Source organism: Microplitis demolitor, chromosome 5 (assembly GCF_026212275.2).
Source record: "Microplitis demolitor isolate Queensland-Clemson2020A chromosome 5, iyMicDemo2.1a, whole genome shotgun sequence".
Classification (NCBI taxonomy): domain Eukaryota; kingdom Metazoa; phylum Arthropoda; class Insecta; order Hymenoptera; family Braconidae; genus Microplitis; species Microplitis demolitor.
In genome coordinates this window covers 336214-362488 of record NC_068549.1, presented here as the reverse complement: position 1 = coordinate 362488, position 26275 = coordinate 336214, and the positions used below count along the sequence as shown (strand labels likewise).

The 26275-nt window shown below is 31.4% G+C and overlaps 6 protein-coding genes across 6 annotated transcripts; 4 read left to right on the top strand and 2 right to left on the bottom strand.

Moving 5' to 3' along the window:
* Positions 1–349: 349 nt before the first annotated feature.
* On the top strand, positions 350–4220 carry LOC103575283 (conserved oligomeric Golgi complex subunit 1). Its single transcript, XM_008555010.2, has 6 exons — positions 350–597; positions 678–1131; positions 1200–1401; positions 1485–3100; positions 3198–3407; positions 4037–4220. The coding sequence occupies exons 1-6, from the start codon at positions 461–463 to the stop codon at positions 4148–4150; spliced, it is 2733 nt and encodes a 910-aa protein (XP_008553232.1). The 5' UTR covers positions 350–460; the 3' UTR covers positions 4151–4220.
* A 19-nt stretch (positions 4221–4239) lies between these two features.
* On the bottom strand, positions 4240–4991 carry LOC103575303 (uncharacterized). The gene is made up of 4 exons (XM_014441539.1): positions 4896–4991; positions 4641–4819; positions 4436–4543; positions 4240–4366 (listed from the first exon to the last, which is right to left on the bottom strand). The coding sequence occupies exons 1-4, from the start codon at positions 4989–4991 to the stop codon at positions 4240–4242; spliced, it is 510 nt and encodes a 169-aa protein (XP_014297025.1).
* Positions 4992–10048: 5057 nt separating this feature from the next.
* Positions 10049–13407, top strand: LOC106693526 (uncharacterized). The gene is made up of 5 exons (XM_053739265.1): positions 10049–10074; positions 10483–10600; positions 10728–10933; positions 12634–12744; positions 13179–13407. Exons 1-5 carry the CDS (start codon positions 10049–10051, stop codon positions 13405–13407), a joined length of 690 nt encoding a protein of 229 aa, XP_053595240.1.
* A 787-nt stretch (positions 13408–14194) lies between these two features.
* On the bottom strand, positions 14195–14877 carry LOC103575302 (uncharacterized). Its single transcript, XM_008555030.3, has 3 exons — positions 14815–14877; positions 14430–14722; positions 14195–14330 (listed from the first exon to the last, which is right to left on the bottom strand). The coding sequence occupies exons 1-3, from the start codon at positions 14875–14877 to the stop codon at positions 14195–14197; spliced, it is 492 nt and encodes a 163-aa protein (XP_008553252.3).
* Positions 14878–15916: 1039 nt separating this feature from the next.
* LOC103575299 (uncharacterized) lies at positions 15917–20388 on the top strand. Its single transcript, XM_008555028.2, has 6 exons — positions 15917–16006; positions 16721–17172; positions 18632–18683; positions 18789–18939; positions 19802–19967; positions 20235–20388. The coding sequence occupies exons 1-6, from the start codon at positions 15917–15919 to the stop codon at positions 20386–20388; spliced, it is 1065 nt and encodes a 354-aa protein (XP_008553250.2).
* A 291-nt stretch (positions 20389–20679) lies between these two features.
* On the top strand, positions 20680–25234 carry LOC106693525 (uncharacterized). Its single transcript, XM_053739264.1, has 3 exons — positions 20680–20721; positions 23741–24042; positions 25075–25234. The coding sequence occupies exons 1-3, from the start codon at positions 20680–20682 to the stop codon at positions 25232–25234; spliced, it is 504 nt and encodes a 167-aa protein (XP_053595239.1).
* The last annotated feature ends 1041 nt before the right edge of the window (positions 25235–26275 follow it).

Below are 26275 nucleotides of genomic sequence, written 5' to 3'. Positions count from 1 at the left end.
GCCGTAGACAATTTTTCGTATAATCTTTTTTATCAGTCACAAACAGTCCTTGTGTTAGAGATTCATTTTACCGTTAGTATAAAATTCATCTACTGAATTACTCCATATAATTTTAATTTTATTATAAATAAAATATACTGTCTGATGTAAATTTAAAGTTCGGGATCGTCTATCACTTCTATGTATTTATTGATTACTGATAAGGCGAAAAAACTATGGAATTGCTAGATTATTTTAAAATTTACCGACTCTGCGCGATGCTACTGCCATCTTTACGCAGAAAAAAATTTTATAAGCAACTAAATAATTTTCTACCGACTACCGACAAAAATTCAAACCAACTACCGGGTGCGCATGTGCTGATTTTGACGTTGACAATAAGACATAACCTAACCCAAGTAAATAAATGAAGTAGATTTGTTTTTTAAAAATAATTTTATGACAAGTAAGTGATTTAAAAATGTCACAAAAAAATTATTTAAATTTAGACATAAATAAATTATTTGAAGATCACACGATCAAAGAAATCGAACAAATCGCTAAAAAAATTCAAGCTGAGAGCGATCACAAGAAAATAGAACTGCGTACTCTTGTTGGGTAAGTATTTTAAATAAATAAATGAATAAATATTAATTACGATCTATTAATTAATTAATTTATTATTTGTAATTTAATAGGGAACGGTACAGAGATTTAATTCAAGCAGCCGACACAATTGCCGAGATGAGAACGACAACAGAGTGTGTGATAAAACGAATAGCAGACATCGAAGATACCTTCAAAGATCTACAGCAAAAATATTTAATAGGCTTCAAAATAGATCCGCGTGAAAAAGTCGAGGAGAAAGATGAGCCCGACATCTGGGACTCGGTAATAGTGCAGATAAAAATCCTAATGGACATTCCCGAGTACATTTGGTCCGCGATTGATGACAATGATTTGCTGAAAGCCAGTCAATTGTTCATCCTAGCCCAGCACATAAATTTTTCCCTCAATCTCCAAGTCGGTCACGAAGCTCTGACCCTAAACTATCCAGTTGTCATCAAACAATGGACTAGTATAAGCAACTTTCGACGGATTATTTCCGAAGAGTGCAGTCATATTTTAAAATCAATTGACTTATCTCCCAAAGTGCGTGTCGTTCGTGCTTTTAGTTGATAATTTTTAATTTTATTTGGTAATGATTGATTTTTTTTCAGCTGGCTGCTAATTGTCTGGCCGCTTTGGTTCTTCTAGAGAAGACACAATCCAAAGATTTATTAAAAAAATTAATAGACTTGAGGTGTAGAGCCATTGAGTCAATAATTAAAAGTGACGACACACTTAGTGTTAAATATAAAATAAAACTAGCTGTCAAATTGCTAATGGATACTGTCGCGCTAATTCATATTTGTTTCATAAGTAAGTATTAGTTGTACTCAGTAATTTTTTTGGTAAATGTAATTTTAGAGCTTGACACAATTTAAAATTTTTTAAATCTCTAGACTCCAACAATCATGAAACAGGTTTGATAACTCAGTATATTGCTGAAATAAAAGACTTGGAAGCAGTAAGTATGCTGGTACATTGCGACTGCGACACCCAGTTGATAAACGACTACCTCCCGGAGCTCACCAAAGAACACAAGCTCTTTATTCTGGACTCCTTCGTCCCCTTGACAATTGAGGAGCTCCACGAGCACTTCAGCTCATGGCTCTCCTGGATCCGTGAGTTTACTAGCCATCACGTCGCCAGGCTTCTGACTATCGTGACATCCGTCCGAGGAATCTACAACGTCCGCGAAGAAGCCGTGGGTATCCAGCTCCCTGAAAATTGGACGAACATCTGGAAAGACTTATCCCTAACGATAATTAATTTCTGGAGCGACTACTTCCATCCGCTGCTGACTCATCGCGTCAAGGAAATAATAGCCACCCGGTGGGAAGAATCGCTAGTTGATTTGAAAAATAAGCTGACGAGTTATTTGATTAAATTGAACAACGATAAATTTGATTATCCAGAAAATGACCTTCGCTGGTACTTGTGGAAGGATTCGCCCACGGACATACCCCAGAAATTAACTAAATTAAATAACACCGCAGACTTTATTAATAAACGGTCGCTGTTGATGAAAGCGCGCGGTTATTCCCCTAATTTAGTCCTGCTGTGTCAGCAATTTGATGAAGACCTAAAAAAATTATTGATAGACTTGGAATTGTATTTGTACGAGTCGGAGAAAATGACTTCCGTGATAAATAGCGACGACTTGCTTACTATTAATTTGTCATCGCTGTTTGATAAATTTAATGACCGGTCGTGTGTGCATGACGACTTACAACGTACAAGTGCACTGATGATTGACAATTTGATCAGTTTCATTAAAAGTAAATGTATAAATACCGACACTTGTTACGGTAAGTCAGACATAAATATAATTGTGATGGCACGGTTTCTACAAGCACTCACGTCACTCTGTACAAATTTAAATAAATGTTTTACGCTGTCAAAGATATCTGGGCTGACTATATCAAACGTCAAGTGGCAAACGATTTGCGACAAAATACGCGACGAGAGCTACGGAATTTGGGGACTTTGGGCCAGCAAGTACAGAGAAATTATCAAAGATTATATCAATAAAATACTTAAAAATGACTTTGTTGATGGGAGCAGCGTCAAGTCGATTGTCTCCGAGTGGGAACGAGTGACGATCGAGGAGGAAGCTGAGGATGGGGAGAGAATCAAGTCCGAGATACTGGTGCCCTACCAGCCGTCCGCGGCGTTGCAGAAATTTTTCGCGGTCATTGTTAAGGACTTCAATAAATTGATAACGCACACGATACCCAAGAAAATAGTCGCGGATGTGATTGAGAATATTGTTGAGGAACTGGAGGTATTTTATGGAGATGTTGCAAAGAGGAGTTTGAGGCAGAAACAAGCGTTTCAACTTCTGCTGGATGTTAAGTATGTGGGGCTTCTGATGGTCCCGAGAGAAAATAAAGTTTTGAATGACAAATTGGACAGCGTTTGCGGATGTATTTTAGAAAAGATTGATCCTTTTGATTCGGATGTTTTTTCACCATTCATACACGCTAATGTTAAGAAAAGTGTGCAACGTTCATTGGTAAAATATTTTTTAAAATTAAAAATCGAATTTTCTGTGCTATTGACATCAGTTTGCCAATTAACTAACTTGGTTAAATCTGTATTAAATTTTGCAGTTGATATACGGTAACTTGATACCACATTTAGAGCAGTTACATTCAGTATTGGGCGGTCGCAGTGAGTTAGGCGACAGTGGAAAGTCAATAACTAATCCTCCAGGTGTGCTCGCTGTTTGTACCGGTGCTCCTTGGTTCCCGCCGCTCGCCGTCACTGTTCCATCTCGTAACTTACCTCTCATTCCTGTGGCAATGCCCGATAAACTCCAGGTAGTTATATCTTACATATACATGCATATCACCAATTACTATTATCTTACTCTATTTTTAAAATTTTGATGACCGATCGGAGCATTCTTTAGCTTTATGTCATTGTTAATACTTATTTTTTAAATTATCAACTTATTAGTTAATGTGTATGTCCGTATATATTTTTTTATAATATTTTGTACGTTATGTATTCTTAGATTGGCGCTTGTTTGAGGTAAGAAGGTAAATGGGTAAGGGTTCATGATTGTGCTTTAGGATTTTTTTTATATTAAATTATAATTGCATGGGGTGTTCTTTCCTTACATATTTTCAATTAGATGATTCCCTTTAATATAAAGATTTTATTAACTGCTATGCAAATTTAATAGTTAGTTTCAATTTTCGTCTATTATTATAATTATATTGCATGCTTAATTTTTATAAATTTTCCTGTGCATAATTATAAATATTTTAATTAAGTTATTAAAATTAAATTTTTTATTTGCCATAATATTAGTGTTGATAAATGCTAGTAATTTATAACACGATTCATTATTTAAATTTATAGTTGTTGACTAATTTATATTAAACTATTTCTTTTTTAATTTATTAAATTTTTAATCATTTATTTACTTTATTTGTCAATACAGCGTAAAAAAGTAGTAAAAGAACACACGAGAAGTGATTCAACTGGAGCGACAATAAAATCTGGAGCTGCTGCATTTTTTGGAGCCATGGGATCCGATTGGTTTAGTAATAGTTAATTATAAATATGCTGTTTATGTAAATACATGTTAATTTATTTTATATTTTATCACAAATAAATATTTTTAATTGAACAAAAAAATAATTTTTATAAATTAATATAATGACTGATGGCATCTAGTAAACTCATTGGACAATTGTAATCATTGCAATTATTATTTTTCTCAGCGTTTATTACTTCTTGTGATAAATTTTCATTTCTCGAACTTGACGGCCTGTAAACAAGTAAAAATTATTTATTTATTGATGTTCTTTTTACAATCAGAGATTGATTAAATTCATACGTAAAAAGTATGTGAATAATATCCCCGACTAAACCATTTCCGGTAACAGGATTTGATGCGGCATCACAAATGGCTCTTAATAGACACTTCCGGCCAGGATAACCGGCACTAAAATTCGATAATCAATCAAGCATTAATTAATTGTCTTTATAATCCCGATGCTTTTATCGTCACAATAATCATTTAATTAAATATATAATAATACCTCTCTAATTTATTTTCAATAATGTCATACGCAAATTTACGGTTTAAATAATTATCTTGATAGTACTCGTCATACGTTGAATTTTTATCACCTGGTAGTCGATAATTGGCTTCAAAATAAAATGCCATTGATACCGATTTTTCAGGTAAGTCTAGTGGCACTCCAATTGCAAAAAACATCTGTAATTTATTCAAAATAATTAATTAATAATAAACTTTTTTTCCTTTAATTTTATAGCAGCCAGAAAATAAATACCCCCATCCCACTACTTTTTGGAAAAGTGACAGCACGTATGTGTCTTTTCACTGCCAAAGTTACATTCTTTACTGTCGAACCGTAACTAATATTCATATAAATCAAAATCACAGCAAAATAATTAAATTTAAACGTCATATCAGCGAAAAATTTTTATCCCAATCAATTTATAAATTATTTATTAATAAAGCACACGTATAACGTTACTATAATTTGGTTAAATATTACAACATTTGTCTTGGCTTAAGAAATATTAAATTACCTGAGTAATAAAGTTACCGCGGAAGTTTAGTCGTCAGTGAATACTAATTTTCATAATTAAATTAAAACAATTAACAAACTGCCTCGCACTGCCTATGATTATTATTATCATAATATATGTGTACTTAAATATATCACTAAGACACCGGTACAATTATCTTTAACCAGTCATTATTATCCTTAATATTAATATGAATTTTTAAAATGAACATAAAAATCATATGACTGCGAATTAAAATTTCATAAAACTTTCCTTCATTTTAATTTAATTTTTTTTACATTATATCCTTTTAACAGACGGACATTACTCTTGATATTTTAATGTCTGCGACAATAAAACATTTTTTTTCTATTTATGAAAATTTCTTTCCATTAAATTTTTTTATATTTTTTAACTAAAGAAATATTAAGATAAATTTATTAACAGAGATGGTTATCTCTGACAATAATTGTATTGGTACTCATTGACTTTTTAAAATGAAAGGAATAGAGCATAAGAATAATAATATAAATTAAGTCGCTAACAACAAAGAAAAAAGTAAAAGTTTATTTGATACTTAAACAAGTTCGTCAGCACTTTCGTGACTATTTTTGTTGTACAAAAGACAATGAAGAGTATCGATCCTGAGGGTATGTCGCCAGTGGTGGTAGTCGTTGTTCATCCGACTTAACTGTAAAAAAAACGAAAAAAAAAACCAAGTGCCTAAAAGAAACCAGTCCAAGTGGGTAAGAAAAACAAAGCTAAAGAAGATATATGATACTTTTGACTTGTGTGTATGTCCATACAGGTCACGTATATTCGTCGTTATTTACTTAGACTTTATTTCTCGATGTTTACTTCCCCCGACATCGCCCGATTAAATGAACCCCCTTGTACACCACTCGCAGTAGTCTGTTTAATATACTCAACTTGTTTTTTGCCAATTTTATCTCATTAAACACACTTTATTTTATTGCTTTTATCTCCATCAAAAAACTAATCAAACAATTTGTTGATGTATCAATCGTGACAACATCAATTTTTTATCTTAGATAAATTTTCGCCACAATAAGTATGAGCCTAAGGGGCTTGACCCATTAACTCATGATATTCTATCTCGAAACGAGTAAGGAGCTTCCGAAAATGCCCCCAGTTATAACTTAAATTCTATTTGTTGGTAACTTTGGGGATTCTGGATCTTTGAAATCGGCCTAATCGTGATTTCTGGTTGTAGGTCCATTTTTACGAGCATAAGTATCAGCCTGAGGGATTTAACCCATCAATTTACGCTGTTATATGTTAAACGAGGTTCGGAGATTAGGAAAATACCCGAGATATATATCTTATAATTTATAATTTAGTTTATTATGTCCAAGGGGTCTTTGCATCGGCATCATTACTTGTTATTTATTAACTAGTTTGGATTTCACTGAATTTATTGCCGATCGTTTTATTAGTAAAGTAATTCGTTATATTAATAAACTATAATTAATATAATAAATTATCATTAGATGGGAAAATCGTTAGCTATCTTGTCAGTTGTTATTCTTGTAAAAAAGTTATTTTCCCGCGACATGACTATAAATTTTTATTAGACACTTGTCGCGATAATGGGTCGATTAAAAAAACTAAAAGTGTCATTCGCTCCTGAATATTAGCTTCGGAGACAACGACAAGAGCAAGTTGAATTACCCTTCCCATTGTAGATTCAACAATTCATTAAAATTGACGTACGATAGAGTACCTTTTTTGTCTGTATAAATAAAAAGCTCCGAACCTGGGAATAACTATATACTGTCTAGAGATTTTACTCTCTCCGATATCTTTAAGTTTTCATCGACAAACTTTCCGAGCTCATCGTTTTCTTAATAAATTTTTTTATTCCACGTCAATCTACGGTGAATTCTTCCAAGGAGTTGAATTTTTTCTTTTTTTTCGTATTTTTATCCTTATTTGTAGAGAGTATATAATTTAGCCGACGTTACAAGAGTGTGACGTGTAAAACAAGGTCTGGACAGAGACGACATCGGGTCCCAAGCGCGTACTATGTTGAATTAGCTTTGTCAGCTTTGGCTGTGAAGCTCAAGAGCTAATGTAAGAGGAGTGCTAGAGTACTGGAGTTCTAGAGAATCCAGAATATCTGTAGATACTCATGCAGAGACAGGATAACGTCTCTGGACAGTCTTTGGAATGTTCGATTGATCCCACGGGCTGGCTTCTATTCCAATATATCAAGTCCCTGTAGATTATTGTCACATAATTTAACTAGGTCAATTGTCATTTAACTCGATATATATATATATATATATATATATATATATATATATATATATATATATAGATACATAAATATAAATTTTTAATATAAAATATTATTTGATGTATAGTTTGCTGTAATAAAAAGTCAGGAAATATTTAATATTGCAAAAATCTTTGAGAACAAGAAACTTTAAAAAATAAAGTGAGAAATAGGGTTTAAAGATAGAAGAGGCTGGGAAATCACACAATTCAAACCCTCTACTGGTGGCTCAAACGGTACCAATAAATTGCAACGAGAGACGCGCGTTGGATCCAATTCAAGAGCGACGGGAATGCCGGGGATTCGATTTTATCGCGTGCCGGATGCACACCCTTCCTCACTTACTCACTCACTCGCCCATTTTGCCTCCATCCTTGTCTTTCTCTTTCTCGTTTTCATTCCCTTGCTTTCTCTTCAGGATTCACGACACCCCCAACTACTCTGATGCTTTCAACCCCCTTCCGTATTGTGTTGGGCTGAATTGCGAACGTTGTAACGAAAATTTCCAATTACACCAGTATATCCCCAATACCATCAGCAAGCTACATAACCCGAGCTATATACAGTCTCCGAATGAGCTCAATGCACGTGAACACATTATTGGTTTAGCGTCTTTTAATTTTATCGGCAGCTGTCGATTCGAAAATTTATTTATTAAACACGACAATAACCTTTACCTCAATTTACCTTTTTTTTTTATTAACGTTCCAGTTCAATTTTAAAATCAATAATTTTTAAACTTACAAATTACTTTTTTTTTTTCTTTTAATTTTTTTTTTTTTTTTTTTTTTTTTTTTTTTTTTTTTTTCAATTATACTGCCTTGACGAGCTCACGCATTTTTATACTACATTTTATGTGAAAAGTTTACGCAGATGGTACTGTAAATTGAGTTATTTATTTTTAAATGGCTTAAATGAAGTTTAGCAGAGACAGAAAGTATTTCGAGAATAAGATAGATGAGCAAGTTGAGGCTGAGTAAAAGTAAAGAAGAATAAGAAAGACAAGGTTTTATTTTATATATCTTGTAAGAAACCGCAGAGTTTTAAAGTCGTAAAATTTATGGGTTTCTCTGTATGCGCGACTGGACACCTGGAGAAATCGTAAAACGCTCGGGCACTCGACGCCGTCAAATTCACTCTGGAAAATCTTGATCACGTCAACCAGAGCTAAAACTCGACTAAAATTCTCTTTTGTCTTTATTTTACATTTTTATGGCCCACTGTATATTTATATTTAATTTTTTTTGTTTTCCTACATTTTACATGAGTCGATGCAATAAAATTTTTCTTCATACTAAAATAAATTCGTTTTTTAATATACGATATTGTGAACGCAATGAATATTCAGTAATTATTTTTTTTCCGTTAATTTATGCTTTAGATTTATTATTATTAAAAAAATAAAAAAAGTTTTTTTAAAAGTTCGGAAAATCAATTATTTCTTTGTTATTCAAATAAATTTGCATATTAGACCATACAGGATAAATGTTTATTTATTAAAAGCTACATATTTTTAAATATTTTATTTTAAAAAAATTTTTACATCGAAAAAATAAAAATTGCTCGTAATTAACATCAGGGCGATAATACATAACAGTATAGAGTGTAAATAACCTGACTCAAGTATAAATTTAAAAAAAAATTATTTTTTGTCACTTTTCAAGTTCAGTGACAGTAAATATAGACATGAAATTTTTAAACATACTGTAAGTATAACTATAAGATATATATTTTTATAAAAAAGGAAATTGAATACTAAAATATGTATACTTACATTTATAGAGAAAAGTTTAAACTTAATCGAATTTATTATATATACCTATACAATAATAATAAATGTGTATAGATATATACAAGATATAAGTATCGCACGTATTTGCTCGCGTGTGATAAGACGTTAGTTTTATGTGCAATTTCCTCCAGTTATCCATTTAAGGTACAGTGGCTGAAAATTCTAGGCTTGTATACCTAAAAAAACAGAGAACAGGTTTTATGGTAATACACGTGACGTTAAATTTTCCGTTGTACGTGCTTCTGCATCCACTTAAAAAAAAAATATATTTATATATATTTGGTATAAATGCCATTAAAAAATATTTTCCATAATTTATGTCCCGTAAAATATTTTTTAGAACCCACTAAACTAGTAATCGGTACACGAAATAAATAACCATAATTTCGGTTTGTAATTATTATATTTTTAATTAACGAATATGTAATAAATGATTATATATATGATTTGAATGCTGATAAGAATGCTTGACTAGTAAATGTTGAATTATCGTGTATGTGGGATATTAATATAATTGTAAAATGAGTCGGTACAACATTATCGAAAATGGAATCAGTATTATCGGTCAACGGTGTCGCGAAAACAATTAATGGAATTAAAATAATAGATTAAAATTTTGTGTTATGAAGTTTGAAGCGGTGGTTAATCTATCGATTGGTGATTAATTTAGATGGGAAAATATTTTTTGTTTGTTGGGGATCGAAGAGCTATAATGACCGCAGGGTATAGAAAAGCGTAAATTGTTCTCTGGATGATATTCAAAGTACCGTGTATGTGGTGTAGGTTTAGTGGTCTAGGTAACTCGAAACGAAAAGGTCTAAATGAATTCAGTGGTGTGGCTTGGACGGTTTGTTTAAATCAAATGTCGTTTGGGTTTCCGAGTTTGAGTTCCAGTGGTTTTGGAACGGAAGGGCGGAGACGAAAGGTAAAATAGGGCAAAAGGTATATATAGCTAAAAATCTCATGTTAAAGTACATTTATACATTTATATATATATGCAACAATATGAGGGAAATGTAATCTCGATTTAGATTCACATGTTTCCGTTTAGGTCATCCAGTTAAATTTTTTTTTTACATTTAATATATGTATATTTATATTTATACCAGAGTTTTCGATTAATGTAAACCACAAGAGAAATAAAAAACTGAAGGACGAAAATTGAAATATCAATTTATTTAAAAGTATATTAATTTTTTTTATTTAAATATATATATGTATAAACCTTTTGTTTACTTTGTTTTCACTTTGACAGATGGACTGTTTATCTCGGGGAAATTTACTTCACATTTGCTGAAACGAAAGACCGCATGTCAGGAAGTCTTCAGCGACATTTACGTGAATTGACTTATCCGGATGACAGTGAAATGGGTGTAATTGACATTTTTTTTAATTTAAATCTCATTCTAAAATATAACAAAACCATAAATAAGAGGAAATACATTTTTTCTCTTACTTATTCACTACTTTTATCTACAGAGTAATTTTTTTTCTTTTTAGTTATTCTTCGCATTAGCAATTCCCTTAGACGACCCGGTGTCGACGAAAGCTATGTCAGTCGCATTTTTTTTCGAAGCCAACTACGGGCTCGTTAAAGCCCAAGAATCATTAGCATCAGAGACCAGAAAACAGAGAACTGTCTCTTCAGATCATCAATCATTGACCCGCTTGGCTGTCTACTCAATTCTCGAATCAAAATTTCAATCGTAAGTACTAAAAAAAAAGTAATCCTCTCTAAAAAAGTTTATTACACGAAATAAAAGGCTGTTGAGTACTTCAGTGGGTATTAATTGTGACATAAAACCCAGAGAGATAAATTACTCAAGACTCTTGAGCGTAAAAGTACGGGGTTCAATAAAATACAATAGGATTTTGGATTTAACTCATTATTAATTAGTTGAAGTAAAGGTAATGCAATAATTCAACAAGATGCCGCCCTTAGTTATTCAACCAGCCACAATAACAATATTAATAATAATAAAAATAATAAAAATATATGGAAAAAATTAATTTAATATCGGGTGAATGATTTATATGATCCAATACATTATCCTGTTTACGTATAAAAGAAACTCGATGCAGCGTCAAGTAAATCCGCTATTGTCATTTTACTTTATCACAAATCGTATCATCTTCCTGCATCTAGGGTCTAACCAATATACTTACCTCTATATCGATCACTCGTCTTTCCTTGACATTATTTTTGACTCATTGCTACGTATAAACTCAGCTCTACATTTTTTACTGGACAATGAAACGACAAAATGTCATCTGTCTGTAACTACTAGAACATTTTCCAAAGTTGTCTGTTATTTAGTGGCCGTAACTACTATAATTTATCTGAAACTACTCTCCTGTACTATTTATCGTATCCTGTAAATGAACATAACAGTGTATCATGAAATTCATTAATATAACTTAGTCAGTCATTGAAATTAGTACCGGGAAAATGTATAATGGGATTACGGAAAGCTCCAGGCTATGGGCTATACCGAGACGGGATAGAAGATAGAAGGGTCTCATCGCAAGGTGAGCTGGAGACAAATTAAACAAAAGACTTGCGCGTAAATGTCTGACGGTCGGATTGTAATGAGAAGCTTGTTAGTCGATAATCTTATTCAAGCTCGTACCCTGCTGGGTTGGAGTAAGTAGGAGTAAGCGAAAGCGGGAGGACCCGTACGATAGGATTATCCGATCGAAATGTTAGAACTTGGTAAGCAATTCAACGTATAACGTCTAAGGGACGGAGACGGGATAACTTGGAGGTATATGTGCGAGTAAGGGTAGAAGACAAGACAGAATCTCGAGGATACTGAGGAATTAATGAAATATAGTAGTTTACCCATGGATGTCGTTACCGGCTCCAAGATTAAAAGCTCAACTGTTATGTATTATATCATTAATCGTTATGCTAATATATGTTGCTTCAAATTTATTTATATATTATAAAAACTGTACAGTGTCAATTCGTTGTAGATAATTTTAAATATTTTCAATAAACTTGAAAATCGTTTAACCCACCCTCCATACAGATTTATTTCGATCGACTTTGATTCATATAGATTGAAATTTTTTTTTTTCCTTAGAAGTTTTTCGAGAATTTAAACGAGATGAAATTTCTCGAAAGCTATTTAGGTTAAAGTGAAAAAATTCATGGAATCTAATTCAATTTTATTGTTATCCATCACTTTGTTTACTCTTAAATAAAAGTTAACGATACAACTTGAACCAATTCGTGTAGTTGATGTATCAGTATGAAAACAGTTGCTAAATGTTTTTGTTTGCCTGTCTCGTAGCAGTTAAAAATTTCTCATTTATATATATAACAATCTGCCACGGAATTAGTGAATGACGAGTACATTGATCATTTTCATTTACTTAGTATAATGTTTAATTTATTTTTTAGCTTGGGGCTGCCAGGTCGTGCATGTTTATTGCGTTCAATCTGTGAAACGAGTAAGTTATCTCTGCATCGTCACAATGGACTTATCGGAGATCTTCTTAGAATTTTATTAACGTAAGTACTGAAAATAACGTTTTAATTTAATAAGGATAATAGATCACTCTCGGAGTTTCAGAGATTCAAGTAATTATTACAATTGAAAAAAATAATGAAAAAATAAATTAGCGAGCCAACAAATGGGAGTATGGAAATTGTTTGAATTGATTATCTGTGACAAGAGAATATATTTGAGTTTGAGGAATAAGGGATAGAGATGAAATCCGGGTATCCTACAGAGAGACGTGTCTATATAAAGCTCGAGATGTAAATGTATATATGTAGATGAAGATGTAGATGTAGAGTGAACAATGTGAGATCGGATCTCTCAGCGGTTGCACATCGATTCAGCCAATCGATTACAAACCACTATACACGAGTCGCAAAACCCAGAGGGTGATCTACGAGTGCCTTGAGGCGTAAATTTCACCATCACTATGACTATTCTCTAGGCCATCTTCTTCGGCTAACGAGAACTTGCCAAATGAATATGTCCAGGCCGAACAACGACAAGCTGCGAAGATCAACCATCATTCGAACTCTGACACCGACAATAATGATGATGATCATCTTGATGGCAATGATCTATATCCTGATGATGATAACAAGGAACCCAATAATTGCAGTACAATTTATCCCCTTTGTCCCATTACTATTTATGACTTCATTACCGTTCAATGATTGCCCGCCTGTGTCATCATGTTCAAACTCAACTGATCAATATCTTCCGGGTCATTTAAAAATTAATTACCTCTTTTTTTTTCAATCCATAAATTATCATGCTATTGATTGTTTGGAGATAAATTTTGATTTATGAGTTTTTAAAAAAATTTTGAAAATACTTTTGGCCAAACCCAATATTTTAGTTTTACTTTAAATGTACATTCTTTAAAAGTTTTTAGAATTTCGGGTATGTGAGGACTTGGTAATATTTTTGTTGGCGGCAACTTGGACACTTTTTTCTTATGACAGCTGATTAATTTATTACGTTTATATTAATATCGTTGAATTTTCTTTAATAAAAAAAAAAGAAAAAAAAAAAAATACGGAGGTGACCTCTATTGTTTTAATTCACTCCTCTTTTTTAAGGACAAAATAAAAAATATTTATTACATGATTGTTTTCTATCAAAAAAAACATTTTTATATAATTTGAAAAATATTTTTTAGTTTTTTTTGTGTGTATAGAAGTGTATTTACATTTACATTAATCAACAATAGTGCAATACGATTGTCAAGATAAATTGTTTGTTGTGAAATCAAATAGCGGATGAACGAGAGCTTTTGAAAAATCCTTTTACAAATCAATCATACATATATATGTGTATGTGTATATGTATTTAGTATGAAGAGATAAAAATAAAATAATAATAATAATAAAAGGGAAAAAAAAAAAAAATTGTGTGACAGAGATAGTGTATAGGTTGATCGAATGATAGAGAGGGCTTAACACTGGTCGTTGTTGAATTTTACACGAGGATTCCAATCAAGTCCAAGAGCCCCACGGGACAATTCCAATGGTATTTTGTGCAGTTCCTAGTTTGTCCGATTAGTTCAGCCTCGACAATGTCCTGCGGCAAATTCTCCTGTTGAGAAGTCGACGGTCTGGAAAGCCATTCCAAATAAACCAATTCATTATATTATTTATATATGAATATTTACTATCAATTATTAAATAAATATTTATTTTTATTAATTACTTACATAAATACAACATTAAAGATATCGCCTAAAATCCCGTTCTCACTCAAATCAAATTTCAAAGTCTCGCATATTGATCTCAATAAACACGAATGCCCGGAAAATCCAAAACTCTCAAATTTATTTTCAATAATCTGATAAATTGTTTTACGATCTATCGATCGCTTGCGCCGTTTCTCATTCCAGGGCGCGAATAATGTAGAGTTGGGTGGTAGTTGGTAAGAGGCTTCAAAAAAATATGAGACTGATACTGATTTATCCGGATCTGGTAGAGGTACTGCTAATGCAAAAAATATCTGAAATATTTTTCATTTATTAGATTTTATTACTTTAATATTTTAGAGAGCTTAAATTAAAATGGATTTTCCCTATATATTTTTTTACTGACCCCTAGTGAACTGTCTTCTGGATAAGTAAGTGCACGAATTGGTCGATGGAGTATTTTAGCCATTTCAGAATTTTTTTCTTCATACATGCACACTGCAATTACTATTTTACTTGCAAATAATACACTGAAAATATTTAAACCACTCTGTTATCGCATCTTTGATAGTTAAGCCAAAATTTTAATGTTAATAAATTTTTCCTAATAAAATTGCATAATTTATTTAATCCCGGACAGTAAAAAATTTTAAGTTAAAATGTTTGAGGTTTTTAAAGCTAAATCGGATACTTTGGGTCTAGCAATTTGAAATCAGGGGCTTATCTACTTACTCGGCAAACTCTTGAAAAGAGCTATAGATGCACAAGTATAGATAAAGACAGAAGTAGAATATCTGTAGAATAGTATTCTAGTCCAAGTGGAATCTATCCAGTGGGGATTTCTCAACGAAAATCTCTGCTGATCTGTCTTTTGAGTATTCAATCGTGCGGGCAACAGAAATCACAAATGTTTATACTAAACGATTTTAAATTAAGTAGACTTAATAACTCACAGCTCAACTAGATTTTCTATTGGCAACTAAACTCCAAATCCGAAATTAATTGTCAGCATTATTTTTATTAAGTTTTTTTTACTCCAGAGTTTTTATTTAAATATTTAAATAAAAAAGAAGTTTCAGAAGTCAAATTTATTTTTTTTAAATGTAAATAAAAATAAATTAATTTACTTACTAATTTAACTTGTACATTTTCGTAACAAAACTCGATGAACTGTAACAGGTGCGACTGGCGTGTTATTACTGTTCACGCTCAATAACGGTGTGCTGGCGTTAAGTACTAAGTACACCGTACCCATTTCGGTCATAATCGTTTCGATTCTTTTGCGAAATAGTAGCTGTAGTTGCTTTTGAATTTGTTGCCTTTAAATTTAACCTTTAGAGTTATTTTAATTGCGAAAAAAAAAAAAAAGAAAATTAATTCAATAAATACCAGTTTAATTGCTCGCAATAATGAAACCTTACATACTATCAAATTACTGCTACTGTAATTATTATTACACATTGCTAGTTAATTACTTAGTAATATTTATAACGAATTTTAATTTCGCCATGGGAAATAGTTATGAGCTAAAAGAATTATTGAGACAAAAACGATATCTCGTCTATCCAAACCCACTCGGTAGTGAAACTAAAGTCCAGGTAATTATATTTATTAAATTTAATCGATTTATTTAAGAGACAAGTTATTTTAAGAGCATAATCTTCAGGCCAACAATTATTTTGTCTATAATCGTAAAATAAGTTAAGGCCATAAGCTACTTATATCAAGACTTAGTTGTTGTTCGAAATCCTATATAATTAAATACAACAAATAGTCACATTAAAACTTATATATTAGCAATAGAAAATAAATCAACCATACAATGGAGAATAGAATTATCGTATCCTGCACAATAATTACCACGAAATAAGTTTTGTTTGCGAGAGAATACCTTTCAGGTTAACGCAAGTAACCGAATTGAATTTTCCGCTGACTCGACTATACTTCAGAATGATTATGAGGCAGCGCAACACTCAGTTCTGTTGTTTATTTTTCAGTAAAGTCGGATTTCCGAACGAACGTAAGTAGTTGAAACACACACTTGCACTATCGAACTCGAAATACTTTAGAGCAAAGTGGAGAAAAGTTTAAGCCTCGACGAGCGTTGAATATAAAAAAATATTTTTTCTTTTTTATTTATTTTTTACATCTGATGTTAATCACTCAACTCTGTTTGTAACTTGCTAAAGTTTAATTAGTTTTTGATTTACGGACGAAATTATTGTTAATTAAATTTTTTATCAATGTCTAAGGATATTTATTTTTAAAAACTAGTTATATATTGTTGATAAATTAAAAAAAATTTTCTTTAGGTTCTTTTTGGCCTTGGACTGCCGATGGAATCGGAGGTATCGGTTATTCTAGGATACGTATTGAAATGTAATTACAATTTGCCTTACAACTCATCATCATTCACCGAACCGTACGTAAGATATCAGAGAGACACTGATAGAAACGGTAATAAAAATGAAAACAAGAGCAATAGGAAAAGTTTCAGAATAAAATCAGAAGAATCACTATCGAGATGGGATTTATATCGCATTTTGGAGTCTGCTCTCGAGACTTTGGGCTCTCCGGGTAAAGTATGTTTACTTCGCGCTGTCTGCGAAGCTGCGGAACTTCCTTTTGATCCAAGTCATGGATTACTTGGCGAGCTTCTACATGCTTTACTCACACCATCTTCAACTTCTGAATACTCAGACCTATACGATGATCGCGAATATCTTGCTGCTGAACATATCGGTAAAAATAGAATAAATAAACAGTCAAAAGGTCAATGTAAATATATTTTCCATGAGTGCATTTACAGTCCATTAGACTATTTCACTTTGTAGAAATTTTTTCTACATCTCTGTTACCCTCTTGCCATTTTGTAAAGACCAATAAAAGATTCATTCGAAAATTTAACTTTTTTTTATTATTTTCATACAATTTTTTATCTAAAGAATTTCTATCTACTAGGTTTTATTTCTACAAATTCTTTTTTCTTCTATTTGGTCTAAAGTTTTTCATAAAAAACTTTAGGTATAAATGATTAAAAGTGTCTTAAAGTAAACAACTGATGAATTAAATACTAAAACTAAAAGATAAATTGTTATACAAAAGTAATAAAAAAATCACTTGGAAATGTCGCCGCACAAATGCACATCAGCAGAGAGATGTTTCTAAAAATGCATCAAAACAATTCACGTTATTTCCCAGGACAAATCGACTTTTGAATATTTTCCTCACAGTTTTCACAAGCAATTTCTTAAACTTTAAATTTCATCTTTTCTATACATTAAAACTTTTGTCGTGAAACAAGAAATTATTTTCATTCAAATAAAAAAATTATTCAACTTATTTTTTTTTCTCAAAGTATATTCATTTATTTATGTATTAATTTCCATAAACGATAAAAATCAGAAGAAAAGAGTGTTACAGAGTAATATCTCGTCTTTTGCCACGTCGTCGAATCCCTGCCGCTAATTAGGATGCCAAGGAGAGAGTGATTAGTCGGTTTACCGCTGGCTCACTCCCTTGGGTGAACTCTATCCAGTTTATACAGATATCTTGGAAACACAAGACAAAGAACCTCAGTAGCAACTGCTACTAAATTACTATTACTCACTTAGAGTTATTACCAACAATGAATTCATTGTTACTCCGACGTGTTGTTTATAAAAAAATTTTAACTCACATTATTATAATTATTTCAATAACACTCAATAATTATTCGATGACAGTAGACGCCAGTGATATTAAAATTCGCAAGCAACGTTATTTGGTCCATCCACCGCCAAGTAATGGGGCCGGCACAAAAATGCAGGTAAAAAATAAAAACTCTGTTTTCAAAAATTTATTTTTCTGTAATATAAAAAAAAAAAAAAAAAAAATAAATCTCTGAGGATCACTGCTACAGTGATTGCAATTAAAACAAAATATTAAATTTATTGTTGGATGAACAAAATTTTGTTATAAAATTCTTTATTTACAAAAAAAAATCTATATATTTTTTAATTGAATTTTTTTTGTTTTACGATTTATGATGAATCAATGACACTCGCGTGGATATTGTTTAAAATTTGACCTATATCGACATGTATTTGTATATGTATATATATAAACATCATAACACTCTTCACGTCAATGCCAGAAATGAATTCTCGAGTGACGTACCGGTGAATCCGGATGAATTGGTTGTCAGCACAGATTTATCACGTAGTTTTCATTGTTATTTCTAGCTTCATCTCTCTACACCTACAGACATATAAACATTTATTTATATATAGACATGTACGTAAATAGATTTAACTCACTCTGTCTATAACTCTCGGGCAGTACACTCGATTCTGTATGTACAGACATATATTTTATTGTTCTATATTGGTGTTTCTCCAGTTGATTGCTGGTCTAGGTTTGCCAATGGATGTAGATGTCAGTACAATCATCGGATATGTGATAAAGTTCAATTATAATCTCCCTTTCAATGCTTCTGATCTAACCGAACCTTACATTCGATATCAGAGATCCACTTCTAATCACCAATACCGTAAGTACAATTTTAATAGTGATTACTTGATTTATTCTTTATTTAAAGCTAACAGTATTGACAATTTTATACATAAGTTGAGAGTAAATAGAAAAGCAAAACAGCCATCTAAAATTTTTTATAAAAAACAAAAATTCAATTGATTTTTTTTTGGAGTCTGATTTATTTCTCTGACCCTATGAACGTATTCCTTTATTCTTTGTAGCCAAAAAAAAATGTTGTTTAACAGTTGAGTAAAAAAAGTATTGGGTAACTTTTTCTTTATTCTTTTATTTAGTTACTCTTCCAACAGGATATATATTACAAATTTGATCCTTTGATGAAAAACTTTCGCTCTAGAATAAAAAAATTCAATTTAAATCAGTTTCGTATAGATTTTCATCGGCGGATGTGCTTTTGGTAACAGCAAAAAAGTGTGATCTGGAAAATGAAGGAAAAAAAAAATTTCGACCGAAAGAGACAGAGGCAACAAAAAAAAAAAAAAAAAAAAAAAAGAAAAAAAAACGGAAGTGAGTGAGTGGATGGATAAAGCTCGAATCTCTGGCACTTTACATATTAATGGCTATTTTTTGTATAATATATACATATATAAATCGAGAGAAGACCAAGTGAAATAGACAATAGACAACGAATAAATGTACGTCGAGGCTTCTTATTCTAGCTTGGCTTTTTCCACCGTCATTTTACTTAATCGGTCTTTATTTTTATTATTTTTTTTTCTACCTATCATTCATTGTTATTCATTAATTCTAGATATTTTTTTTTCACCCCATCTCGTCTCTACGCTCTCATTTGGCTGATCATTATTTTTATTTTCTTTTTTTTTTTTCTACACCACGTATATATACATTCTCCATTACAGCAGAAGGATTTACATCACGATGGGAGATTTACCGGATGATCGAGTCAACTTTAGTGGGTTTTAGTTCAGGAAGAAGCTGCCTTTTAAGAGTGATTTGCGAGGCTGCTGCACTTCCTTTCTCCAGATCCCAGGGAATTTTGCCACAACTTATTCATATACTTCTCACGTATGTTGCTTAATATTAATTCAATGCATTTCACTACGAGCACGCCTAAAATGCACACCACAAATATTAATGGTGTGACTGAAATTTAAATTCCACTTCATAAAACATATTAATAAAAAAGTAGCAGCTGCGGTTACAGCTAGCAATACAAAAGCTAAATAACTAAATAATTATACTGAAACAAAAAAAAAAGCATTTGTTGAATGTACATCACACCCGATTTGAGGTATGCAATTAAAAAATAATTTGTTTTTAAATTAATTGCAGCCCATCGTCGACAAATGAAAAATATATCGATAACACCGACCAAGAGTTCCATGCAGCTGAGCTTGAAGGAAAAAAAAATCCTGGTGATTGTCATAGAATTTTTTCCGATTGCTGTGAAAATATTCTCGATTACTTTACCGACGTAATTAATTAATAGCTGCCGCAAATTATTAAATACCAATAAAAAAAATAGTTATAATAAAGGAAAACAAATTAAAAGTATAAAATAAAGTAAGTAAAAGCTGTGAAAAACTTGAACAACTGGCATAAGATTGCGAAAATAAATAAAATAAAAAATAAAAAAATATTACGTCATATCCTACCCAATAACGTTAACGTTTTCTATATTCTATACAGTATATATATATAGTAATATTAGTTTTTGGTATTTATATATATATATATATATATATGTATACAGGAGTAGAAAACAAAGAGTCAGAATATGTGGAGACCCGCAGCAAACGAGTACCGGGTGACGGTATTGGTACGTGACGCAGTTATCGGATGTTATTGGCATTTTTGTTGCTCGATAACAACAATATACTTACCGTAAAGAGAATAAAGAGTTATTAGTAAAAAAAAAAATAACAATAATAATAATAATAATATCTGGTTTTAATTTATCACGAGTTAGCAAAATAAAATTACAGAAAATTGAAAAGTAGATAATTTTTTAAATTAATTTTTTATTGAGTTGAGAGTTAAAAATTTCAATTTAATAAGTTTAAATATAATTTAATTTTTTTTTTTTGTTATCGCAAATCGTTTATTTTTTTATGAGCAGAGCATGCATGTAACATTCCCAGTAAACTCATAACATTGTATACAGTTCAATAAATATTGAAAAATAAATACTGACGTAAAGTACATTTCTTACTTGGCTTCAGAAACATATATCCAAGGTTTTAGCTGCTTTAACGTCCGTACCAAATGCTTACGTTATACATCCACGAGTATATGGGCCTAAAGTACCCACTGTACCTACTGTATACTATACCTACCAGCTATATTAAATCTATTATATATAAATATATAAAAAACCAGGGTTGTAACTTTTATTAGATCGTACTTCAATTTCAAATCGATTCTCATTCCCTACTATAAAAAACATAGAAAAAAAAAAATAACTAAGTAATGATTCAAGTGAATTGACGACTACGAATGTTACAGACGTTGACAATTTAGCTCATACAAGTTAATTTTTTTTATCATTTTATTTAATTAATTGCTCTATATATTTTTTCCAATAGATTTATTTTTTCAATAAAAACTTAATAAAATAAATATAATCAATACAAGCGTGATTTTTTAAAATTAATTAGAGCAAAAAGTTCAGATGGTCCACGAAACATAAAAAATATAATTTGGTTAGCGTCACCTCTGTAAATTTAAATGTAAAAAAAAAAAATTGGCTATTTAAAATATTTAGATGTATAATAAATTTTCATAAATAAACGTTGTAAAATAAAAGTGTAAACATGTACATTTGATTGGTAGAGAGTCGTTAATCGAATTTACAGCAAAGAAGATGACAAGTAGTATAACGTTCTGTGTACTCGTACCTCGTTGACGCTTCTCTACTCATCTCTTGGCGTTTGTTCAGCGGGGAGAGGAGTTACCTGAAGGATCTAACGGACTGAAATAATTCAATTTACCGCGATGACGACGTCTACAACTACAACTTCCACTAGCACTAATACTACTACTTTGATTCCATCCCAACAGCTGTAGTAAGGACGAGAAGGACGAGAAGGACGAGCATCTACCTATCAGAACTACTGCATCTTGCAAAACATTGATTTACAAGCTGAGGCACATATAATTCTCTGGTTTTCCTGAACTTCATCATCATCACTCTTCATTTACTTATTTAACGAACGATAAATATTTAAAAGCCAAATAAATATTATAATGAAACTAAAAATAATATTGGCAGTTTTTATTATTTTTTTAAATGAAACTCGTGGTGATAATACTCGTAGAGCTTTTGTAGATAATGACAATGCTCATGTGATTAGAGAAGGAAAAGAGATGAAAGTTTTGTCACGAGATGAGAGAAGTCTCGTTTATCCAGGAGCATCACAACTAGTCGTAAGTATAAATTACAAGAGTATTTAGAACTAAAATTGTACGTTTAGTATATGTATATTATATATTTTTTCCTTGTTATTGTTGTTGTTGTCGTTGTTGTAGGTGTAGGTGTAGTTTTACGAGCTCTGTTTATCGCAAATCCTTACTTAACATACATTACCGCTAACACACATTACGACATTACATATTGACAATTTAATTTAATATTCATAAGATCATGTAAGCTCAAGTGTATAAGATCCTCGTAAATTCATGTTTGAGTGGATTTTGAAAGGTTCCATTATCATAAATCAATTATATATTTGTCTTCAAGTACTTTTTTAAAATATTTAACACAACAAATTTAACTTTAAGTGTTGCTTATTATCTTTTCAGTGGGTAGTACTTTAATTTAATTTTTTAATTAAATAATTAATGGAAAGAAATTTCTTTGGTATTGAAATTTAATCAAATCGTGTCAAAAAAACAAAAATTTATATTATGATTTAATTAAATTTTAGTAATACAGTATATATATCAAATATATGCCGGTTTGTATTTAATGTAATGACAATGGATCCTTAGATAATTAATATGCGGACTGATAGCATTGGCTAGACGATAAAATAAAAGTTGGTCTGGCTAATATATATACCGGTTGGATTGAGATGGAGATTGCGGATCGTGATACAGTGATCAGTTGTTCACTTTTACAATTAATCATTCAATCTGGCTGTTTAAAAGGTAGCAGATAAATTATTCTCTTTTTATTTCTCTGTGTGTCTGCAGTCTCTATAGTCGGCAGTCGGGAGGTTCGAGTTTGCAGAGAACTCTCGAGGGTATTTTAAATAGTAAAAAAAATTAACGTGAGAGTTAACAATTTATTTATCTTAAACTTTTAAATTAAGATATTTTTAAAAAATCTTTTTATCATTTGTACAGCTGAAAGAATCGCGCGAGTAAATTTAAACAAAGTGGGCTAAAAAAATAAATTTAAATAATTAAAGTTTAATTTGTTCAAGAGATTGAAATCCGACGGATAGAATAGATAAATATATGGGTGTATATATAATTTAGCGTGTATATGAACATGTGGGTGTGTTGGAGTTAAAATGTATAGAAGCAGGCATAGACTAAGTGCAAACTTAAAAGCACTCGCACGTACGATCGAGCTTCAGGGGTTTACTTTAATTTTAAAACACTCGGACAATTCAGCTCGTTAATTAGTTTGGTTGATTGAATAATAAGTGGATACGTGCAATTGAATTTATCGTATTTAACATTCTGGAGATATTTTCAGCGTATTGGTACAACAGGAAAATCTATTCTATGTAATATGCTAATTTTCATTATTTCTATTTTTTTTTTCTGTCACATCAAACTCAATTAAGTAAAATATTTTCATTAACTTTTAATAATTTAAAATTTTACAGTTGATTTTCGGACTGGGCACGCCCTTGCAGTTAGATCGTGAAAGCGTTATCGTTGGTGCATTTACAAAATTACTATACGATTTACCGTCAAATGCAACAGACTTTACATCACCCACGACAATAAATTACCGCGATGACAAAAGTAAAAGCCGGTGGGAAATTTACAAACAATTTGAAAAATTAACATCGTTGTACGGACTGGGTGGTAAAGTTTGTCTGCTAAAAGCAATATGTCAAGTCGCACATGTACCTTTTGATCACAATCATAACTTACTAGGCCAACTTGTTCAAACATTACTTACGTAAGTAAATAGTAATTTATTTTATTTAAAATAATTAGACAATAAGGATTGAAATGATAATTTTATCCAAGGTTTGGCTTCAAAGTAATCTATCAGAACTAACTCAAAGAGAACCGAGCCAATTAATTGCGTATTTAGGATTAAATTGTGTTTACGTAGATGAGAACTAACGAACGGGCTACCCGGCAACCCGACAACGCGATTAATACTAAAATTTTACTTTTAACATGGTTATCAAAGTTAATCGAGCTACAATTGCATCAGTCTTCTCTATCAGAATATTCTCTTTGTCTCAAGAGACTTTTCACAGCAATTAATCAGGCGCTTGGTGCTCAAAGTCTACAAGAATATTTAAGATATTAATTAATAAATATTTATGGTGATTACTCGGTTATTAAAAAGTACTTTTAATAATAATTAAGTTAATAAGTTTACGAATAATTGAGTATCCGTCATTTACCGTCAGAATTGAAAGTTTCCAGAAACTAAACGTGAAGGTAACCGCAAGTTTGGATCGATGTTGAGGCGATGCCAAGCACGTAAAGCTGCTACTGGCTATATTATGTATGTATATATGTAACAACCCACCCAGTACACTCCTCATTCGTCTCTTTCGCTTACCTCCCCTCTTAACCCGTCATCTTTTCTCCTTTCCTCCTGTCTTCCTAAGAGCATGGCGACCCCTTTCGGATAGCATGTAACTCTCGTAAATCATATAACTCGATCATTGCCCGGATCGCCGTGTTTACCGTCACTTTCTCACGCTTCTCACCCTTGTGGCTTTTCTCCCTCGTCTTCTGTTCTCTCTATACTTGACGCAAGTTAAATTTACCCATATTTCCCGCTCTTGTCCCTTTCAGCGTACACGTTTATGTACATCGCATCGGCACTACATACAATTAGTTCTTTATTAAAATCGGGCGGAGTTGTAAATAAATTTTTGATCGATTGATCGATTAATTATGCAATGTATTCAAAGAACGTTTAGACATAATTCTTGAAATAAAGTTTTAAAACATGTGGAATTTTCAGGCCCTCAAGCACTGCTGAGTCTTACGAAGAGCACGAAGATCAGGAATACCATTCTGCTGAAAAACTTGGCAGGCACGTGGGTGAATACTGCCACGCCCTTTACCCGGAATGCTCAAGAAGTGTTTTAGACGTATTTTCCACCACCACCGATTTTTTTTGAAAGAGGCCTCTTATACTTAGTTTCAATGTGAAACTTTGTTAATTTTAATCTATTCATTTATTTTTACTAAATAAAGAAAAAAAAATCTTTTTTACCTTTCATTTTATTATTTTGCAAACTTTACTTCTTCCTTGCACATTTTAACCCTACTGTTCTGCAACTGCTCTGCTACGCCATCGCTTCAACATCTCAACTCTCTGGCGTTCTTGCATGCCACTACATTCCTTCCGCAATTTTCATTTGCTCGAAAGCCTCGGATTCATGAAATTCCCCGGACACTCTGAAACAAGTGCTATGAGATTTTAGGTAAGACTGGCCTCTTTGTAAGAGATTGAATTAAGAAAAAAAGAGAAAAAAATCTATAATTAAAGTCACTTTTTTTCCTAATATATATTTTTTTTTATGAAAACAAATAAAATATAAAATTAAAAGGCTATCACTACCATTAATTTCATATTCATATTATTTTCCTTTTTTTTTGTTATATATATTTTTTAAATGCTTCTATTGGAAATTCTAGAACGGTTTATTGGAAAAAATAAAACTAAGTCTTCTGGAATTTCAACGGTTCAAGTACCCCAGGTTTAATGAATATCCCAGCAGGCTAATCGAATGGAGAACGCGACGACGATAGATAAAAGCAAAGGAAAAGAGATTAAAATGTATATAGAACAGAGGGTAAATGGATATATCTATGTATTGAAGCTGAGTTCTCATTTCAATTGGAATACTCAAGACCCTTTTTACCTTTCATTATTATTATTAAGATAATTATTATTATTATTATTATTATTATTATTGTTATATATATCCTATCGATTACAAGCCATACGTCGTGATTAGATGTAACAGAAATGACAGTCATTAATAAATTATACTTTACATTAATAATGATTAATAATCATCGTACATGTAATTAAATGCTTAACTATCTAAATGTCAATGATTTCATCCTCAAGTAATTACTCTGGAATATTCGTCGCGAAGAAATAAATACAATATTTTTTCCAAGATATAGAGTACGATAAAAATCATTTATTG

Bases quoted from the DNA above. Each gene is read 5' to 3' on its own strand.
- LOC103575283 (XM_008555010.2), top strand. From the start codon at position 461: ATGTCACAAAAAAATTATTTAAATTTAGACATAAATAAATTATTTGAA. The intron at 598-677 runs GTAAGTATTTTA...GTAATTTAATAG, and splicing joins GAACTGCGTACTCTTGTTGG to GGAACGGTACAGAGATTTAA. The intron at 3,408-4,036 runs GTAGTTATATCT...TTGTCAATACAG, and splicing joins CAATGCCCGATAAACTCCAG to CGTAAAAAAGTAGTAAAAGA.
- LOC103575303 (XM_014441539.1), bottom strand. From the start codon at position 4,991: ATGAATATTAGTTACGGTTCGACAGTAAAGAATGTAACTTTGGCAGTG. The intron at 4,820-4,895 runs GTATTTATTTTC...AATAAATTACAG, and splicing joins CAAAAAGTAGTGGGATGGGG to ATGTTTTTTGCAATTGGAGT. The intron at 4,367-4,435 runs GTATGAATTTAA...ACTTGTTTACAG, and splicing joins ATTATTCACATACTTTTTAC to GCCGTCAAGTTCGAGAAATG.
- LOC106693526 (XM_053739265.1), top strand. From the start codon at position 10,049: ATGAATTCAGTGGTGTGGCTTGGACG. The intron at 10,075-10,482 runs GTTTGTTTAAAT...TCACTTTGACAG, and splicing joins TCAGTGGTGTGGCTTGGACG to ATGGACTGTTTATCTCGGGG. The intron at 10,934-12,633 runs GTAAGTACTAAA...TTTATTTTTTAG, and splicing joins CTCGAATCAAAATTTCAATC to CTTGGGGCTGCCAGGTCGTG.
- LOC103575302 (XM_008555030.3), bottom strand. From the start codon at position 14,877: ATGGCTAAAATACTCCATCGACCAATTCGTGCACTTACTTATCCAGAA. The intron at 14,723-14,814 runs GTCAGTAAAAAA...AAAATATTTCAG, and splicing joins CAGAAGACAGTTCACTAGGG to ATATTTTTTGCATTAGCAGT. The intron at 14,331-14,429 runs GTAAGTAATTAA...ATGGCTTTCCAG, and splicing joins ATCTTTAATGTTGTATTTAT to ACCGTCGACTTCTCAACAGG.
- LOC103575299 (XM_008555028.2), top strand. From the start codon at position 15,917: ATGGGAAATAGTTATGAGCTAAAAGAATTATTGAGACAAAAACGATAT. The intron at 18,684-18,788 runs GTACGTAAATAG...GTGTTTCTCCAG, and splicing joins ATTTATTTATATATAGACAT to TTGATTGCTGGTCTAGGTTT. The intron at 19,968-20,234 runs GTATGTTGCTTA...AATTAATTGCAG, and splicing joins CTTATTCATATACTTCTCAC to CCCATCGTCGACAAATGAAA.
- LOC106693525 (XM_053739264.1), top strand. From the start codon at position 20,680: ATGTGGAGACCCGCAGCAAACGAGTACCGGGTGACGGTATTG. The intron at 20,722-23,740 runs GTACGTGACGCA...AAAATTTTACAG, and splicing joins AGTACCGGGTGACGGTATTG to TTGATTTTCGGACTGGGCAC. The intron at 24,043-25,074 runs GTAAGTAAATAG...TGGAATTTTCAG, and splicing joins CTTGTTCAAACATTACTTAC to GCCCTCAAGCACTGCTGAGT.